Source organism: Alexandromys fortis, unplaced genomic scaffold (genome assembly GCF_014885135.2).
Source record: "Alexandromys fortis isolate MF-2015 unplaced genomic scaffold, M_Fortis_MF-2015_v1.1 scaffold_72, whole genome shotgun sequence".
In the NCBI taxonomy this organism is placed as follows: Eukaryota; Metazoa; Chordata; class Mammalia; order Rodentia; family Cricetidae; genus Alexandromys; species Alexandromys fortis.
The window spans coordinates 2,560,549-2,579,932 of record NW_026067969.1 but is presented as its reverse complement, the minus strand read 5'-3'; the positions used below and the strand labels follow the sequence as shown (position 1 = coordinate 2,579,932).

The following is a 19,384-nucleotide window of genomic DNA, read 5'->3' as shown; positions in this document are numbered from 1 at the left end:
TTCCACAGGGTGGGGGAAGAACAGCTCATTTGCACTGTGCCTGAACAATTCGTTTCCTCTCCCATGGGGAGAGAGAGGGAGAAAGGTGGGCGCGGAACAACACGCAAGCCCCCCAGTCCCATAAGACCTCAGCCAGTCCTCATTTGTCTGGGCTGGTTCCTGTCTAACCCCTAGGGACAGTGGGAGAGCCCTGACCTCTGAGGGCAGCCCTGCAGGAAACTCAGCTCTACAACTTGTCCCTGGTGATGTCACAGGTCACGGGGGAGTGAGGGAGGGAGGGGACAGACCTCCAGGCCCTCTTCTAGAGAAGCTTAAATGACCACCGCAGCCTTCAACAAGACCTGGCTCTGAGTCTTAGTTTCCCCACATGCCCACCCGTAGAGCTTATTCCTGAAGCTCAGGTACCCGGGTAGAGAGGCTTCCATTGGTATGCCTGGCCGTCATACACACGGGAGTTGAAGGAGACACACTGCTCTTCACGGAAGCTCCTCCCATCCGGTGGACACTCCTGAAAGAAGAAGGCGCACAGGCTCCAGGAGGAACTGAGCAGGAAGTGGCTATAGATGATCCTTGGGGGGGGGGGAGCTCAGTCCATTTTGCCCCCTGCTCCCGGTCTCACTCCCCTTCACCTCCAACTACTCAGAAGGGACAGTGATTATTCTTCCAGTACCATGGGGTACTGGCCTTCCTAATATTCTGGTTTTCACCCTGACCTTGGGATAGATGGGACACTGGTGGCTCTCCCCACACTCCATTCCTCTGGCATGTGGACATCTCCACATGTGTACACATCTGGGCGCAACGTGCCTATAACTAATCCAGTGTACTTGATGGCTACACACAGGGACTGAATCAGCAGGAGCGGACTCTGTATGAAGAACCTTAGGCGTACAGGGGGCAATTGTCCATGCTTGAGATAGACTCCAAACTAGGTTAGTGTCTGTCTCCTTCAGGAGCTCATGAATGACCACCAAACCCTGACTCCACGACTAGCCGTGGCCACTAGATTCCCTTCAGCTCTCACACCCCACATGTGCACACAGCTGGGCAAGCCGAGTAAGACAGGTAGAACTGGCACCTCTACCACCATTCCCTGGTGGCTCTCGGATAAGCAGCCAGGTTTCAGACTGACTTTGGTCCCAGAGAGGGTACTCCTCAGAGCCCTGGCTGGAATCAGTGCCTCCTCCCAAGCCTCTGCCACCTTGCTGTCCAGCCAAGGCTAATGAAACCGTGCCTGCGGGCACACCTAAGAGCTGGGGCAAGAGGCCTGGGGTGGCTGCCCAGCAAGACTGCTTCATAGGTGGGAAGAAGGTGTAACTATTGTGGCTTCCTGGTGTGCAAATGTTCAAGGCATATTGGGACTGTGGTGGAAGACCCCAGCTTCTGAAACTATACTTAGATTTCCAGGAATAGGTGAGAGTCCAAGCCATCCTACCATTCCCAACATGCAGGAGACAAAGCATGCATCATGTGATGCATGATGGACCCAGTGTTAGCCTAGGCATCAGCCAGCTGCGCTGGACTCTCCGTAAAAGGGCTGTGGCAGCAGAAGGATGTCCCTGGTCTAGGGGCAAGACCAAGACCTACGTGCTTCAGTCATCTGGTCTCACCTGCACTCTGCAGAGCTGGTACCGTTTGGATGTGCCCACACAGGTCCTGTTCCCTGCTCCTGGAACAGACTTCCTCCTGGTGGGAAAATGTGGTACCAAGCCAGGATTGGAGTGGCAGCTATGGGTCCTGACACCTGCTTTGCCATCTACAAGCTTCCAGTAGCTTCCCAGACTCCTAGGATGGCATCTGATTCCCCTCTGTATTCCCAGTACCAGCCACAGAGTTATACAGTGAATAACAACCATGTTTGCTGAAGCCCTTACGAACATACAAAAACATGTGATGTCATGTGTGTGCCCAGAAACATCAGCTGGCTTCATGCTCTCCACGTGATGCCATGGATGAGGAAACCGATGCCCAAAGTCACACAGCTTAGAAGTAGCAGAGGCAAGATTCAAACCCAGGTCCCTCTGAGAGCAAAGTTTCTTAAAACTTTGCCTGTGCTCTTCCCTGCTTCAGAAGACAGGGGAGGCTCACTCCTCAATGGCAGAGCTCTAAAAAAGGCCAGAACTTCCTTTCTGACGCTCCCTCTCTGGCACCCCAGAACATTGTTGCAAAGGATCTCTTAGTAGCTCCATGCCCTGTGAAGGCCAATGGGAAGAGGAGCCTGCATATACCAAATGCGAGCCCAGGAGAAAAGTCATCAGGCTGCCTCTGATCTTTCAACAAACTCACCTCTGTTGCAGACAGTGGCGCTCCTGGGATGTCACCCCGCCTCCACAGCTTCGGGAGCACGCTGTCCACTTGGTCCACTCCCCCCACCAGTAGGCAGTAGCATCGGCACCCCCCTCCAGGCTGTTGGAGGTGGGGCTGTTGTCCTGGGTGAAAAGCCCCCCTATAGTGAGCAGAAGGTTCAACCACAACACAGGAGAACCTACACCCCAAGCCCCACAAGGCATTACTGGCAGCTGAGGGGAGCAGATGACGCATCCTCTTGAGGGGCTGTTGGCTAGGTCTCTCAGAAACCTGAGTTCAAATTTCACAGATGACTGGAGAGAACCCAGCTGGAGACCACCTGTGGGCTGAACCTGGAGCATATCTTAACCTACCTTGCTTTCTTCCTCACAGGCCACACTACACCTGCAGGCTCCCCTCACATATACCTCCATCCATGTGTTTTACTCTAGGCCCTTGATGGAAGGAGAGACACCAGACACCCCTCACATTCTGGCTAGCTGGTCAGGGACTCCACGACGGCCAAAGTCCCAGCTCAGGGGCAGGTCTAACAGGCCCTCTGAACAAGTTTCTGGAGCCCAAGGGAACAACGACACCCCTGGGCATGTGCCCGCCCTTACTGCACAATCCCCAAGGCCAGCCCACTTGAGAGGGAGCTCAACACTGGCTGAGAAGCTGGTGGAGGGTGGGCACTGGACAAGGCTACTCACCGAGGCCTCAGTAGATGCTGTACCCCCAGCCACAACTGCCATGGCCAGCAAAGACCAAGCCCAGTGTGAATGTTGCCATCTGCCGTCCATCCTATGAAGCAAGACCACTGTCACTATTAGGTGAGGCCCTGCTTTGGGGATAGACTCTCAGGGTTCTCCCAGTGCCCCATGTGGTAAGGTTATCTGGGATCCTGTGGTAGTGGCTGCCATCTGAGAGAGACGGATCCATCCATCTGGGCTCAGCAAGCAGTTTGGTAAGTGATTACAGATGTCTGCCCGGCTTAGGCACAAAGGGATGATAGGAATGCCAAGTCTGAGACACCCTTCATCTGAGGTCTTCTGCCAAGCTTTGCCCCTGGAGAACGGCTGTGAAGAACAGAGACAGCCAAGGAGGATGGAGCCCAGCCTGGTAGAGCGGTCATTATGACGACGGATAGGAACCGGGCTCAGTCCATTGCCTTGTCCAGCGCATCTTGAGAGTTTTACCTGCTTAACGTGCAGGCCACGTGAGAGAATGACCACCCCGTAGGGTTCATGAGGGGTGTCCTCCCTTTCCTCCCTACTTTCACTTGTCCCCTGCCCCATGATCCTCAGGAAATGGCAGCCTTCCCTTGTCAGAGGAACATCCTCAATAGCCGGGTGTTCAGTATTCTGGTCCTCGGGTGGGGCACAATGCAGGAGTCTGGGGCCTTCTCTCTTGAGAGAACATGGAAGTGGGGGAGATGCAGAAGGAGGCACAGCTTGTGCCTGTGTGTGTAACGGGCCCAGGGCCCCTGTTCTGACTCCTTCCCAGCAAGCTAACACCTGAAACCCCAACACCCACCAAGGGGGAAGAAGAATCAAATGAAGGAGAGCATCTAGCCCTGCTGCCCCAACTCTCAAAACTGCTCCCCTGAGCCTCAGCATAAACCTTGTCTTTACAGAAGAGCTAATGCCCTCTATCTAGAGTTTGTCTCAGGTGGACGTCAGCCGCCAGTGAGTTAGACAATGGATTTCAGAAAACAGCAAGTCTAGAGAGAAAAGTCAGCTTACCCAAAGCCACACAGTCAGGCAGCCTACTGCCCCCACACCCCACAGCAAACTCAGGGGCCTAGCCCAGCACCCACTAATTCCAGGGAAAGAAAGTCTGGAGATTGTCTGCACCCTCGAAACACTGACACCAACTATGTGCTTCTCTCTCTCTCTCTCTCTCTCTCTCTCTCTCTCTCTCTCTCTCTCTCCCTCCCTCCCTCCCTCCCTCCCTCTCTCCCTCCTGCCTTCCTCCTTTTCTCTCTCCCTCCTTCCCCTCTCTCCATCCCTCACTCCCCAAGCACCTGCAGGTGTGTGGGAGCTAAGCCAGCAACACCCTTACACCCAGACTACACCCAGACAGACCATGCATGCAATGATACTGTGGATCCTGAAGTGGGGAGCTTCATCCTTGAGACCCCCTCCATCCCACCAGCTGCCCACCACCTCCCCTACCCCATCTGTCTGCTCTCCCCCTGCGGGTCTCCATCTGCATCCCCATTTTCACTCCGACACCGAACCCCCATCCCACATAGTCCCATTGGCCTCCCTGGTTCCCCAGTCCCTGCCACCCGCCGAAGACAGGTGCCCAGTCAGTCTCACACTTGGTTTTCATTAAGACTCCCAGACACTGCTGGATTCCAGCCAAGTCCAGCTCAAACAGGATCCATCTCTCCCTAGGGTCCAAAACCTTCACTAGGCCCACAGCAGCGGTTTGCAGCACAGACAGCAACTGCTAGCACCAAGGCTGTGGCCTCAGGGCCACCCTGCCACTGTGTGGTGCAGCTTGCTCCCTCTTCCTCTGTAGATAAAGACCCTCCCCAGGGGCTAGGATATCCCCCAGCCCCATTCTGAGCAGCTGTCTGGCCTGGACTGAGCTGCATCTCACACCTCCCAGAGACCACAGTATGTGCTGGGACAAGTATGTGGCGGCCTACCTCACCCAGGGTCAGCAGGTTGTCCTCCCAGAGAAAGGGGTGAGAGCTAGCTGCCAGGTGCACCGTGCAGGAAGAGGAGGGCAGAGAAGTGCGGGCTCTGTCTGTCTCTTGTCTTGCTTCCCCAGCTGCCTCCCTCTCCCACTTCAAAGAGCATTCAAGGGAGGGGGTTCCCAGGAGGGGCGCTCAGCCCAGTGGCTGCTCTGTGGCCGCAGCTGCCTTTATAGCTGTCAGGCAGACGGGGAGGAACTCACACTTCCCACCGCTGCTCCCCCGCCCAGCCTGCTGGCGGCTGGCCGGGCGCACACTTTAACCCGCTCTGCGCCTCTGGAGCATGGCCAGGCTGTCCAGCTGCCTGCTGACTGCTGCCGCCACAGTCCTGAAGCCGTGAGTGCGCCTGGGACTGGCTTGCCTGGGTCCAGAGTGACTGACCCTAATGGAGCAACTAGCCTGAGGTCACGTGGAGGGAGGTTGACAAAGGTGGAGGAAGAGCCCCCTTGCCCCACCCATCCAACTTCAGCTTCTATAGGAGGCTGGGAACCATGTGTTGTCCAAGCTGCCAACTCCCATTCACAGGGAGACACTGAGGTCCGGAAGTTGTGTGTATCCAGGTCACCCTCCATCCTTGGAGAACAGACCTGAGGAACTGAGGGGCGTTCAGAGATCAACCAAACAATGGCTCCAGAGAGAGGAAGAGGTGCTTCAGCCTGCTGACCTGACCGATGCCTAGGAGGATCAGGTTGAGGGTAGGCATTGGGTATTTGGCAGATGCTTGGTATCAGTTTGGCTGGACCCCACACCAGCTGGGCAGCGAGTGGCAAGCCAGCTGAACTCTAGGATTCTGGTCTTGCTGAGCTGGAGCTGAAGGATGCCCAACGTCAGTCCTACCCATGAATTCTAGCAGACTTCAAGATGTTTGCCCTGATGTGTCTGACTCTCCAGAGCACTGTATCCTGGAAAACAGGCCCCTTCAAAGGGCAAGTGATACTGAAGCATCCCATAAGATGGCTCAGCCATTTCATCCATGCCCCTGCCTCCACAATGTAAGGACTGGAAGTCCTCTTCTTCGTTCTCTTCCTCCTCCCTCCCTCCCTGCTGGATGGTGAGCTTCTTCAGTTACCTCCTTAGGTTGCTCAGCATTGTACCCTGGGGAAGTATTGTGTCTGACCACCAGACAAAGTCCAGAAACAAAGCGGTCAGTAGTTACAATAAACACTCAGCCTTGTAAGTGAGGGGAACAAGCATCTTCATTATCTGTACTTTATAGCTGAGACACCAAGGCTGGGAAATGGAGTGACCTGCCTAAGGCCACACATTAAAGCTGGGACAGATATGAGTGCCATGTTCCTCTTCCACATGCCCGCTCCTCTTCCACACGCCAGCTTCTTCTGCCTGCTTCTTCAGAGCTGCCGGCTGACTCTCCCATCTTAGAGCCTGAGGGGGGTCCAGGGATCAGGTCTCACTCTCCCCTTGTTTTGTAGCAGCTGACCTTAGGGTGTTCAGTTTCTGCTCTTTGGCACCCTGACCTCCCCTGACCCTTACCCAGGCCCACACTGCCCCCTGGGGCCAGCGAGCTGAAGCACAGACATTCTATTACCCATCACAAAGCGCACACGCATGAACGCACGTACGCACAGGATCTCACTCAGACACAGATCAGATCTCTCTTATTCTGGAAGCCTCTGCCACTGCTCTCCTCCATCCTGGCTGACTCCCAGGCCCTGCACAACCTGGAAGAGACCCAGCCTCTCCTGGCACTTCTGGCTCCCACATGCCCCTGTGCCAGGGTGACTAACAGTTTCCCTTGGGAGGGACCCCGCAGCCCAACTGACACAACCACCTAGCATCTTCCCTCAGCCTGGCAAAACACAGGCCATAGTCTGACCACCTGGAAGACATACCCATGGGGTCAGTATCCCACTGGCCTTGTGACCTTCACCAGTGTGTGACCCTCTAGACTCTGGCTCCCTGCAATTATCTGTGCCTTCTTTCCCTACACCTGACGCTTTGGGGCTTCCAGATTCAAGACTCTATGGCAGCCATGGCATAACTACCTGGTCCACAATGGGCTGAGGATTTCAGAGAAACAGAAACAGACTCAAAATGCCCCCCACACCGCTCTTCTTCCACACAGTGATAACTGCTACTCTCTATCTTCAGTGGGTTCCCTCACACCTGTGAGGGGGGACACTTTACTGTCAAGTGCCCCACAAGATAAAAAGGTCATGACGTGCCAGGGGAGATGCACCGAGAAAGAGAAAGTCCTGTCCTGCTTTCCAAATGGGGGCATTTTGTACTGAGTCCCATAAATCACCTGTCCATGTAGTCCAGGGAGCCACGGTATCCCTGTTCTCGGTTCCACCCGCTAAACTTCTGGGGCCTGAGGAAGCCTAGAGTCACCAAAGGAGCCAGCGGCTCCAGGCCTCTAGTCTGGCTCCTGTCCGACAGCCTCAAGGCTCTGCCCCATCACTCTTCCCCACAGTTGAGACCCCCAAGATGCTCCTCTGAGGCTTCTTTTCCTGGAAAGCTCCCCGCCCCCATTTGGCTGGAATGGCCTCTCTAACTTGAGGCTGGGACTCCCCTTGAGGTTTAGCTCAAAGCAGAAGAAAGGACATTTGAGTCACTACCCCTCTACCCAGTGTAAGCTGCCCAGAAAGGAGACTGCAGACCCCCGAGAGACAAGAAGGTTAGAATGTCCTAGGTCAGACCACTACACAGACTTCTGAGTTCGCCACCCATCTCATCCAGGAATACTGGCTTTTTGTGGGGATCCTACACATGAAGCTCAAGTTGGGGAACCCAGGCCTCCGGCTAGGTAAGACTCCTCAGGCTACTGTGGTCTGAGATTCCACAAAAAGCGGGGGTTCCTCTGCCTCCAAACCTAATCAAGGACAGGGTTAGAAGCCCTAGGGTGACCACAAGTGAGCAGTTGCTGGCACTCCATCAATAGAAATCTAAGAAGCTGGACACTCAGGCTCATGCTAGTTGGGAAATGTTGCTACTGCAGTTGTGTTGCTCCTGGGACATCACAACTTGCCCATGGTTGGTATGGACACAGTAGCAAAAGCCAGGGACAGCCCAGGGGACCTGCTAATCCAGGAGAAGGTCTCCTGCCCAAGGGACCCATGGGCATCTCCACCAACTTCTATACCACTAGCCTGAATCTTCTAATCCAGGGGTTAGGACAAATGTAATAAAGAATGATAAAAAGCTTGATTAGGCCTTCTTGGTTAGTTAGGGCTTCTGAGGTCCAAATACGAATGGTTGAAAGGTTTTGAAATAGCTATTTCAAGCCAGATTACATCTAGAAGCTTGAGTGCTATGTTAAAACTTAGAGTTAGATTTTTTTTTTTTCGTAGAGAAGATTTACAAGTCATGTCCAAGTTCCTGGGTCCACAGAAAAACCTGGCCTGTAGCTGTCTCCTCTGGCCTCATGCAGTGAATGCCATTTGCCAGACAGTCTGGGGGTTAGGTAACAGCAGGGAATCAGATGAGACCCAGCCCTGCTCCAGCACCCAGCTCCAGAAGATAGCCAGTGTCTTTCCACGGTGAGAGCCCACCAATACGTGGGGCAGACCAAACAATTCTTACTAGAGGACTGGCCTGCCCTGAGCCCCTCGGCCTTGTGCAGATGCCAGCAGAAGTTCGTGGGGCCGTATGGCAGACGTTTCCTCGGCCTTCTAGCATGTTAACAGGCCGCAGTGTCCTGAGGTGCCCATGCTTGTGACAGCTGCCAATCACAGTCCCTGTGTTGCACACAGACAGAACCCCAAAAGGCAGCTTAGACACAGACCTCAAAGATAGAATTAAAGAGACTTGAAGCTTGTTTTCTTCTGCCAGGTTAACTTCAGTAGACCCCAGACAGGAACAAGGCTTCTGTGCTCTGAGGTGACCCACTACTGTAGGCCGAGTGTTCAAAATTTGGAGGAGGCCAATACGGCAGCTGGCACAGGACTCCTGGGCTGGGCAGACAGACAGCTGTCCTGAAGGCTGAGAGCTCAGCATTCCATGCGTGTCAGCACCTCTATAAAACCCAGCCACTCCCTCAGCTGAGGGGCTAGGGAAGGGGGGACCAACTGGTCAGCCCTCGCTCCGGGCTTTGTGGCCTAGAGGCTGACCCTTACACGGTCCCACTGGGACCATGCCACCTGCTGGGCGGAGAAGGGATGCCACCTGGAACTGTTGGGCACTGAAGCCAGGTCATGCCAAGAACCCACTGCACCCACCCATGAATCAAGACAAGAAGGCAACAGCTCGGGGCCCCTCCAGTCTCACAGGACAAAGGAAAATAAATGACAAGTCCAGGCAGTCTGATATGGCTGGGTGACCTTGAGTGAAACCTCGATCTTCTTTTGTAAAAATGGAAAAGGCCGCAGTTTGCATCTGCTGGTTGCCAGAAGACCCGTGAGGCACAGCACAAAGTGCTCTCTGCACATAGCTAGCCCTGGACAAGCCCTGCGTGTATGTGTGATTTTCAAGACCTGTGTGCACAGGCAGGGCCATGGGCAAACAGCCACACTCTGGGCCAGGCTGTGTTCTGAAGGACGCTCGTGGTTTGATGGCACAGCTGTTGGGGTCTGCTGGGCTAAAGCACAGAGCAGATAGGGAGCTGGCGGGCGGGGCGTCGAAGGTGGGAAGGACCAGGGTAGCTGGCTCTGTTGGCCTTGAGCCTACCCAGGTGGACCCTTGACCCCTTCCCTCGGTCTACAGGGGAACGCCTCCTCCCAGGGCAGCTTCCTGACTTGCCTTTCTACTTACCTCAACCCCAGCCCCCAGGCAAATCACTTCCCCTGCTCCAGAGAGACCCAAGGGTCATTTCAGTCCTGTTCAAGACTGGATGCCTTCTCCAGAGTCAGCTGGTCTGTGGCCAGGCAGCCAGGCTGGGATGGGTGCCACACACGTCCACCCCCTCGGGGGGCAGCACCCCAGGCCCAGCCACCTGTCTCCCTGCTTTGAAACATCTTCTCCTCGGCACCTTCCTCTTTAATGGCTGTAGCATCTGTAACAGCTCCACTTCCTTCTCCTTCCTGCCCCCCACCCCGCCCCTCTCTCTCTTCCTGAGGCTTACAGCCTGGCTTGGAGTTCATAGCTGCAACACACAGACTCGTGCACATACCCACACATGTGCGCGCTCACACACACACAGCTGTGGAATGTTTTCCTGCTTCTGGGGTTTATGGCTCCGGGGCAAGCGCTCCTTGCCACCTCCCCAAGGCCGTGACATCTTGCCTATTCCTTCTCCCCCTTTGAACTCCTGCAGGGAGCTGAGGCTGAGTTAGAACTGTGGACCACTGAGGGGAGAAGTGGCAGGCATGGGAGACCCCACCTGAGTTGCTCAGGGGCAACCATGAAGCGCCCCAGCCCCCACCACCAGTGTTCATATAGCAGGGACTGGTTTTCCCATTTGGAAAGGGAACTGGCCCCAGACTGAAATCAGCCCCGCCTCCCTGGATTTTCATTCATTCTTTTAACAGCCATTCACTTCTCTGGTATTTGTTGAAGACCCACAAATACTAGGTTGGGCTTGAAGGGGCTATGGCAGAGAGCCAGGCAGACAGATCCCCTGCTCAAGACCCAAGCAGTTCAACACCAGCATCTCCATCAGAGAGAGTGGTGAGGGCCAGGATAGGAAGGCTGTGGGGTTGGGGGAGGGGCAGAGGAAGAGAGAAGGAATCTCTTGGCTCACTATCTGTCAATCACAGAAGTCTTTATCTCAGACACACTGTCCAGGCTGGGAGTGAACCAGGCCTTAGCCGGAACAAGGGACAGGAAGCGGAAGCTGGGGGAGATACTGTATCTGACAGGAGAGCCTAGCACGTGCTAGGGGTGGGGTGTGCGTCTAGGTATGGATATGGCAGCTTGGGATCTCTTTGAAGAGTTAAGCTTCCTCCAGAGACTTAGAAAACCTTGGAAAAGCCTTAAACTGAAGAACGACAGGGCCAGGTGTGTCTCAAGTTGGATATTTCATTGTGAGCAGAAGAACTGGATCTCAGACAACATCAGACAAGGGGCTTCCAGAAAGGGATGTGGGAGTTGGCAGTTGAGTAGGGGTGGAGCAGCCAGGCCTCACAGAGACAGGAAGCCCACAACCTCTCCTAGAAAAGCCCACTAAGGGTGTATTGGTACTTGAGCCTGCTATACCCCAAGGTCTAGGTACCAGGGCGAGGGATGTAGGGGATAGCCTTCTGGCCCATCCAGCCACCAAAGGAACTGGAGCAGCAGCATGGACAGATCTCAGGGGTCGTTGTACAGGAGCCAAACCCTGAAGAACACACACTATGCGATCCAATCTTAAGTTCTATGAAGTCAGGCCCAGGCAGAAATCAACAATGGTGCTGCCTCTGTTAGGGAGCAGGGAGTAGCTTGCCAGAAAGGACATAAAGGAATGTCCTGTCCAGGAGCCCCAGGAGTGAACACTGAGAATCCCACAGGTGTGTGCACCTGCCAGAACCCTTCAGCCTATGGGTTTAAACCCTGTGCACAAATAGCAAAAGAAGCTGATCACAAACCCGAGAAAGAGCTGGCCTGAGAAGCTCAGACCACACACCCGTTGTTCCTTGGCTGGGGGTTGAGGGGTCCCTGCCAGACAATTCCTCTATGACATTTTGCAACAGGAGAAGGTGATTTCCTGAAGTCAGGCCAAGGAGCTGTTGTTAAAAGAGGGAAGGAGAGCTTTAAGAACAACAGCTTTCCAACTGAGAAGGTCCTGTCTGCTTGCTTAAGGTAAGAAACAATGTAACTAAACAGAGAAGGCGGTTGAGTAAAATGGGCCCGTGGGCAGGTGAGCCCGGAAGCTTATCTGCTGGTCCTCAGAAAAGAATTGGTTAAGTTTTAAGTTTTCTCACCTCCTTTGACCTGTGACCCAAATAGCAGCACCCTTGACATGTTCATCCTAGGACAAAGACATGGATGGAAAAGAACAAGAAGGTGGAGGGTCTCATTTATAGGAACTTGCTCCCCCTACCCTGAGAGTCTTACCTCTAAAGGAAGAAACACAACTTCATTGAGGGAATGAGAGAGAGAGGGGGGCGGGGGAGAGGAAGGAAGAGAGAGAGGGGAGGGAGAATCTGAGGCAAGTGCAGGCCACATGGTACGGGGCATCAGCTGTTGGACCGTCTCCATGTGTCACTGGACACATGCTGCCTTGGGGGCACTTAAGCCCTCCTTGTGGGCGCTGCCACAGCTGCAGTCAGGGCCGCTGAAGAAGCGAGGAAGTGGACTCCTTTTCTCCCTGCCCTGGAGACCGGGAAGGCCTTCACCACCTTCTCCCCAGCCGGTACCTTCCTCCTGGTCCATGGGGGCAGTTGTAGCCAAACTGCTCCTCCCTACGCTCAGCAGCCTGGCCTTCCTCCCCACTGTGAGCATCGCGGCCAAGAGGCTGTTTTACATGGAGGCCATGGTCTATCTCTTCACCATGTTCTTCGTGGTGGTAAGTGGGAGCCTAGGATGAAGACCTCACAGGCAGGGTCGGTACCACTGTCTTGTGCCAGGTGATGGAGGAAGAGGATTTGGAAGAGAAAGGTATGGGTGGGGGTATCCTGTTGACTGGAAAGAGAGGTTTTCTGGTGTCTGTCTTTCTCTATGGACCTCAGTTTACCCGGCTGTGCCAGGAATTTGGGAGAGGGGAGTGGCTGACATGTGACTGATGGCCCTGTGTAAGTTAGTTGAGGAAAATTTTTGCAGGCTGCTTCTTCTTGGGCTCCCCGCACCCTCCTCTCTACCAACTTTGTCCCGGAGTTGCTGAGCCAGGGAGGACAAGGGGTGAGTGAGCAAGCTTAGCAATGGACCCACTAGGTTGAGGGAAGGTAGAGGACCTGCGTGGATCTGACTCCAGAATCGGAAGTTCCTCCATTGAGAAGGACCAGCCTCTCTCGGAGTCCTTTCTTTTTCATTCTGTTAATGTGTCTGGCTGGCTGCTTCTCAGTTCCCTCTCCCTTCTGTTCCCTGGTAACGTCCTGGAGTGAGTCTCTTGTTTTTCAGGGGCATGTCTGGCACTGGCCAGCTTCTCTGAAGCCTGGTGTCAGGGCCTCTGCTTCTCCTCACCCCCACCATGTGTCTGTCTCTCTCCCTCCGTTTCTCTCACTTGTCCGATGTCTAGTTTTCTCTCTGCCTCTGTCTCTCCTTTCTCTGGGTCTGTGTCCCGCCCTTTTGATGACTAGAATTACACCCCCATGGAGTTCACCCTCCTCCTCTTCTCCCTGATCTGTCCTCCTCTTGTTTCTTCTCCTTTCCCTCTTTGTCTCTCTGGCTTTATCTACCTGTCCATCCAACTTGCTTCTGTCTGTCTATCTAATCTTCCATCTATCTAATTGTATAATTATCTACCATCTATTTATTTCTCATTTGTCTTGTTGTTCTAATATACCTATTCACTATCTCTATCTATCTATCTATCTATCTATCTATCTATCTATCTATCTATCATCACTCTAATATCTGTCTACCAACCATCTCTCCCTGTCCATTCACCTACCCATCTATCCTCTCTGTCTTAAAGCTCCCCCCATCACTATGCCCCGGAGTCCTTCTGAGTACCCTCACACTGGTCCTCACTGCTGTCCTCACCAGGGGCCACGCCATCTCCCTCACTGCTCCACAGCCTCTGTTTCTCTCTATCACACCCATCCCTCAGGAGTTTGTGTGGTGTGTGGCCCACACGTTGGTAGGATACGTGCCCAGGGTTGGCAAGCAGCCTGTTAGTCTCCTCCTTAAAGTAATCAAAGCTTTGGAAAATAGTGTCCTGTCACTAGGTCCATCTCTCCCAGCAGCAGGGTCTCAGTAGGCAAGAGCCTGGAGTGTGTGAGCATACTCAGCTGGTTCTGAGTGAGTGAGGCTACGAGCACACACACACGTGTGTTCACACATCACTCGATATCCTGAGTAAGCCAGAGTGACTGTCTAGTGGTGGGAGAAGCCGCCAGCGCTTCTGGGCTGACAGCATTCAGAGAGGGGTTGGCACATGTCTACCTCCTGGTTGTGGCGGTCCCAGCAGTGAGTTTCTCCAAGGCAATTGGAAGCTCTAGGGTTCTGAGTTCACTTCAGGAGGGGAGGATATTAGACCATGACACGCCTCAGCAACCAGGGTGAGGAGGGGCTCACCATCACTCATGAACCTAAGGTAGTGATTTACATTTGATATTAGAGAAAAGTTTCAGAGAAGCTGGGCCACCAGTGTCACCATGAGTACCACTGAGATCCTGGTCTACCTACAGTACTTTCCCACACTTCACTTGTTCCTCATGAGACTCTGGTCAGTCAAGGTCAGAGCCAAGATGAGACCCAAGGTCAGGGACAGAAACCAGGTTCTTGTGGCCAAGGCCCACATTAGATACAGCCCAGAAACTCACAGGCTCTGTTTAAGTCACCCTGCCTGCCTTGGCTTGGGCTGGCCTACAGCTGCTTCTGTGCCAGCCTCAGAGGCCCACCCTGCCCCACCCCACCCAGAGTGGCAGGGCCAGCTGTCTCCTATGACAAATGTCCCCTGGCCTCAAAGCCACAGTCTGTGCCTCCCAGAGTTCTGCCTTCCACGTGGCTCCTCCAGGACCCTCCATGGCAACCACCAGTTGTGTGGTGTGCTGATGCAGAATACAAGGATGGCTCTTGGTGTCAGTTACCCAAGAGTGGGCCTGATTTATTCCAAAGAGTCCTGCTCTCTCCTGTCCTATTCTTATAGCCATCGCATCTAAAAGCAGGTTCTAATCTAGGAATCTTGGACAGCAGCGTCCTCTCCGTATGCTGAGCAGCACAGCAAATATGCTAAAAAGAATGAAGGATTTGAGTCTTAATCTTCCCGGGAGTCTCACAAGGGAGACAGCTGTTTCCCTGAGCCTATTGACTCAACAGCACACAAAGCCACGATTAGATAGTATCAGCCAGTGCCCACATGTTGCTTTCAACATGCTTTTGGGGGGGGGGGGCTGGGGGCTGTTTTCAATGCTTTGCTGATTTTAACACATGGTCTTAGCCCTGGTCACCACATCTCACACAAACATACACTGCTCTGAGTCAGGGGTGTAAAAGAATCACAAAGGAGAAATAGAGAATATAGAACAATCAAAGTTCATACGTTCACCTGAGCCTGAAGGACTTGGTTACGTTAGAAATTCAAAGGTTGATTGCACTGTTTGTTCCAGAGGTGAGTTCATTCTCACTGTGGGTGAGTGCAGCATGCTAACTGATCTCAAAGCACAATATTAACTTGGTTTTGGGTTGGGTGAAAGTTTGATTTGCAAAGGCAAACTTTAAACATCAGTTCCAAGAACAAGCATTCCCTTGTGGGGTGCTGTGCTATGCAGTTATCATCAGGGTCTCCTTGCCAGCCCCGCAAAACAGGTGCTCTCACTCCATTGGACAGATGAGACCCCGAGGGACCAGCCTCTTGCTTGCACCCCTCGGCTAGATCTGCTGGTTGAACAGCAGGGTTGGAGCTCCTGCCACACCCAGTTATGTCCTAGTCCAGCCCGGGTTGGGCCAAATCCACCTGCCCTCTGGGGAGGGAGTGTACCCATCACTGCCTTGCCTCCTTGGGCAGGAGGTGCCCCAGGGAAGTTCACAGTCACACAGAGCCCAAAAGAACCTCAGGGCTTAGGACAGTGACATCCCCTGCTGGAAAACCTCTGGCCCTCCCACAGGCAAGCACACTGTGCTGGGATCCAGTCTAGTAAGGCTCTTCTGCTCCTCATGGGGGAAGGTACCGATGTTTCAGAATCTCACAGAGAGAGAGTTTTAGTTGTTCATGGGGGCCTATACAACAAAAGGGAGCACAGATGTTACAGAAGGTGGGCTCAGGTTGAGTGATGTGGCTTTGTAAGGAGCTGGAAGAGCAGGAGCCCCTCTCAGAGCTGAGTTTCTTTCCTCTTCTGCTCGAGAGCTTCCATCTGGCCCCACCTGAAGCTTGTCCTCCCCTGAGCTAAATAGAGCTCATACCTAGTAGGTTAGCCTCCTCTTCCCCAGTGTCCCTTTAAAAAGGTGCAGCACCCAAAAGCTCAAGGCACTATCAAAGCTCTGGGTGAGTCTGACCTGACACAGAAGCTGGACCACCGCCTCCCTCCCTTCCCCTGGATGCTCTCAATTGACTGACAGTCCACGTGCAACCGCGATCAGCAGGAGGTCTCTAAGCTTCTAAGGCGGGCCCCACCGTGCTTGCCTGACACATCCATCACCCAGGGTCCCCAGCCCCCTGTGGTGCCCCTGCTGCCTCCAGACAAGAGCTGTTTTCCAGCTTGCCTGCTCCCTCCTGCTGAGCTGGGCTCAACCAAGAGCCGATTGTGTTGGCTCCTGGGCTTGTTTGGGCCAGTCGCACTTGTCAAAATAATTATGTCATGTAATTAAATATTACTTAAAACGATGAAATGTGGAGAGAGAGAGAGAGAGAGAGAGAGAGAGAGAGAGAGAGATATTTTCTGTAAGAAATAAGTTGACTGCTTGAAAATATTTCATATAGGGCCTTTTGCTTTAGAGCAAATCTGTTCAGCTACACGTCATGAAGAAGCCTGCTAGAGTATCGGAGAGAGGTGCAGAAAAGAGAGCGGCAGGAATCAGCGTCTGTTTTGGGGAGTCTAAGGTCCTCCTCCTTTTTGAAGGAACAGGGGTCCAAGATTAAAGGCTCACATCCAAAGATTGATGCGGGAACACGTGTGCACTTTCACGTCAGCCCAGGGGCAAATGGTGTGTGTGTGTGTGTGTGTGTGTGTGTGTGTGTGTGTGTGTGGTGCTTTAGGGTCCCCTCCTTAGCAGGATTCATCTGTGTGACTACCAGCTTTGGGCCAGTGGTAAGAGAGTCTGAAAGTGATATTTACTTCTAGGCCTCAAGGACTCACCTAGCTAGGGGGAGTATCCAATTGTGTGCCCTGATAAGAAGGGGAAGCTGACACACAAAGCCGCTAAGGTCTCGCAGCAAGTGAGGGGTCTGTGGCTTGGGACCAGCTCTTGCCCATCACTGATGCTCACGGCCTGCTGACCTCGTGTGCTTCCCCTGCAGTTCTCCCATGCCTGCGATGGACCCGGCTTGTCTATGCTGTGCTTCATGCGCCGCGACATCCTGGAGTACTTCAGCATCTATGGGACGGCGCTGAGCATGTGGGTCTCACTAATGGGTGAGTGGCTATCTCTGCCAGTGGGTGGGAGCCAGTCCCCAAGACCAGCCAGAGCCCAGCCCATCTCTGAGATCCTCTCCCTCCTTTCTGCTTTGCAAAGCCAGCGACTTAATCTACTAATTAAGAAGCACACACATTTCTTAGCTGCCTACAGTCTCACTTTTCACGTCCTTCAGCGATGTCTGTAAACACTTGTGACCCTGGAAAAGCAAAGGCACACAAAGGAGAGACCAAATGTGTCTCCACACTCAGTTCTGCAGAGACCACCATGCCCTCAGTTCAGAGACTTCACCTCCCAGAGCATCCTCCAGGCTCAAGGGAACATTTGCTCTTAGGGGTCATCTTCAGTCCTGGGTTTTAGGCGTGGGGTCATTCAAAATCCTCACCTTGGACCTGGGGTAAGGCTTAGTGGTAGAGCACTGGCCTGGTTCCCTCTCCAGCACTGCGAAAATTTGAAAAAGAAAGAAGATGTTCTAGTTAGGGTTTCTATGGCTGTGAAGAGACACCATGACCACAGCAGCTCTTATAAAGGAAAACATTTAATTGAGGCTGGCTTACAGTTTCAGATACTTAGTCCTTTATCATTGTGGTGGGAAGCATGGCTGCATGCAGGCAGACTTGGTGCAGGAGAAGGAGCTGAGAGTTCTGCATCTGGATCTGCAGGCAGCAGGAAGAGAAATGAGGCACACTAGGCCTGGCTTAAGATTCTAAGACCTCAAATCCTACCCACAGTGACAGGCTTCCTCCAACAAGACCACACCTACTTCAAAAATCACACCTCTTAATAGTGCCACTCCCTGGGGGTGGAGTGGGCCTTTTTTTTTTTTTCAAACCCTCACAGAAGGGACGGAGGGAGGAAGAAAGCAGGAAGGATGGAGGAAAGAAGAAAAAGGAATAAGGAAGAGAAAGAAAGGGAAAGGGAAAGGAAAAAAAAGAAAAGGGAGAACCAAACATACTCAGCCTTGTTTCTCAGGGATGCTGTCACAGGTGGCTGTGTTTATCTGAGGGTCCCTCCTGAGACCCAGCCCTATGCACCACTCACCCACTCACATATCTCTGGTCTTGAGACTTTTGTTTCAGGACTCCCAGGAAATATCGATTACTCGACCTACCATGTAATTCCAGCCACCCTGATCCGGGGAAGCAGCATCTCCTGTTTCCTCCAAATAAACGAAAATTCAGACCCTGTGGGGACCAAGCGGGGCCTTTGGGTCCTTCAGACTGAGAGGACACCCAATGGGTCCCCAAGGGTGGAGGCACAGCCAAGAGGAGGGAAGCAGCTCACCATGCCCATGCATCTCTCCAGCCCTGGCCGACTTTGATGAACCACAGAGGTCAACCTTCACGATGTTCGGTGTCCTCACCATCGCCGTGCGGACTTTCCATGACCGCTGGGGCTATGGGGTGTACTCAGGCCCCATAGGTACGGCCATCCTCATCATCGCTATGAAGTGGGTGAGTACTATGTGTGTCTCGGCTGACAGGGTCCAGGGACCCTGCAATTCTCCCATGACCTTGCTTTCTCCTATATGGGGTCCTATACCTCATACCCTTATATGAAAGTGGACTAACATAAGAATTGAGTCAAAACCCCTAGAGTCCCTAGAAATGGTGACTCGTGCTTAAGCCATATTTCCTGATGGCTCATCAGTAATTACTGGTCCTCAGTAAAGCCAAAACTCCTTTTCCAAACTCTGTGTCCAATACCCATATGGACTGTTTCTAAACTCAGGCACGTGCATGGCTTTTAATGTACCCAGAGATCAGGAGACCACTCATCATCACGACCATTACTGCTATTATTTCGTCAACATCATCGTTATCATTCTGAGAGACAATGGCTGCTTACAACAGCTGTTTGGAGAGCAGCTAGGTTGATCTGGAGAACCTGCCTGAAGGGAGCAAGCTTTGGATATAGTTCTTGTGAGGAAAGAAGGTTTGAGGTGGGGGTGGAGCAGTTTTAAGTAGGACTACCCCTGGAGGATGCCCTGGTGCCTGTCACCTACTCTGCCCTCTGCAGTCCCAAGGCACTCCTGGCCGCAAGGCCTGGAGCCCACCTAAGCTAGCCAACATGAACAAGGGTCCTGATGGCAGACTAGACCCAGGGATGTCTCCCGGGCCCCACTCAGAGCAGTCAGTCCCAAAACACAGACCTGGAAGGTCAACAGGCTTTAGATCAAGCAGGTGGCAGCCCAGGCCCCAAGTTCTCACCTTGCCTGTGCATATTGCATGCAAGACCACTTTGGCTCTCAGGGCTCCCCTAAGTAAAACCCCAGCAGTGTAGAGCAGGGCAGGCAGTGCTTCGGAGGGAGAGAGGGAGAGAGGGAGGGAGGGAGGGAGGGAGGGAGGG

At 53.3% G+C, this 19,384-nt stretch overlaps 2 protein-coding genes across 3 annotated transcripts in view; one reads left to right on the top strand and one right to left on the bottom strand.

Annotated features, from left to right (window-relative positions):
* Positions 1 to 5,134, bottom strand: part of Adamtsl2 (ADAMTS like 2) — a 32,294-nt gene extending 27,160 nt beyond the window's left edge. The window contains exons 1-5 of one of the 2 annotated variants that reach the window (XM_050155234.1): positions 4,943 to 5,134; positions 2,997 to 3,087; positions 2,287 to 2,429; positions 1,611 to 1,686; positions 406 to 508 (exon numbers count right to left, since the gene is read on the bottom strand). In XM_050155234.1, the coding sequence (XP_050011191.1) occupies positions 406 to 508; positions 1,611 to 1,686; positions 2,287 to 2,429; positions 2,997 to 3,086 (412 nt within the window). In that variant the 5' untranslated portion in view covers position 3,087; positions 4,943 to 5,134. The remainder of the gene's footprint in view (positions 1 to 405; positions 509 to 1,610; positions 1,687 to 2,286; positions 2,430 to 2,996; positions 3,088 to 4,942) is intronic. The other variant, XM_050155235.1, reaches the window with a different exon arrangement.
* A 7,064-nt stretch (positions 5,135 to 12,198) lies between these two features.
* Mymk (myomaker, myoblast fusion factor) overlaps positions 12,199 to 19,384 on the top strand; it is a 10,356-nt gene continuing 3,170 nt past the window's right edge. Inside the window, exons 1-3 of the mRNA XM_050154862.1 lie at positions 12,199 to 12,368; positions 16,920 to 17,034; positions 18,341 to 18,489. Coding sequence (XP_050010819.1) covers positions 12,234 to 12,368; positions 16,920 to 17,034; positions 18,341 to 18,489 — 399 coding nt within the window. The 5' untranslated portion in view covers positions 12,199 to 12,233. The remainder of the gene's footprint in view (positions 12,369 to 16,919; positions 17,035 to 18,340; positions 18,490 to 19,384) is intronic.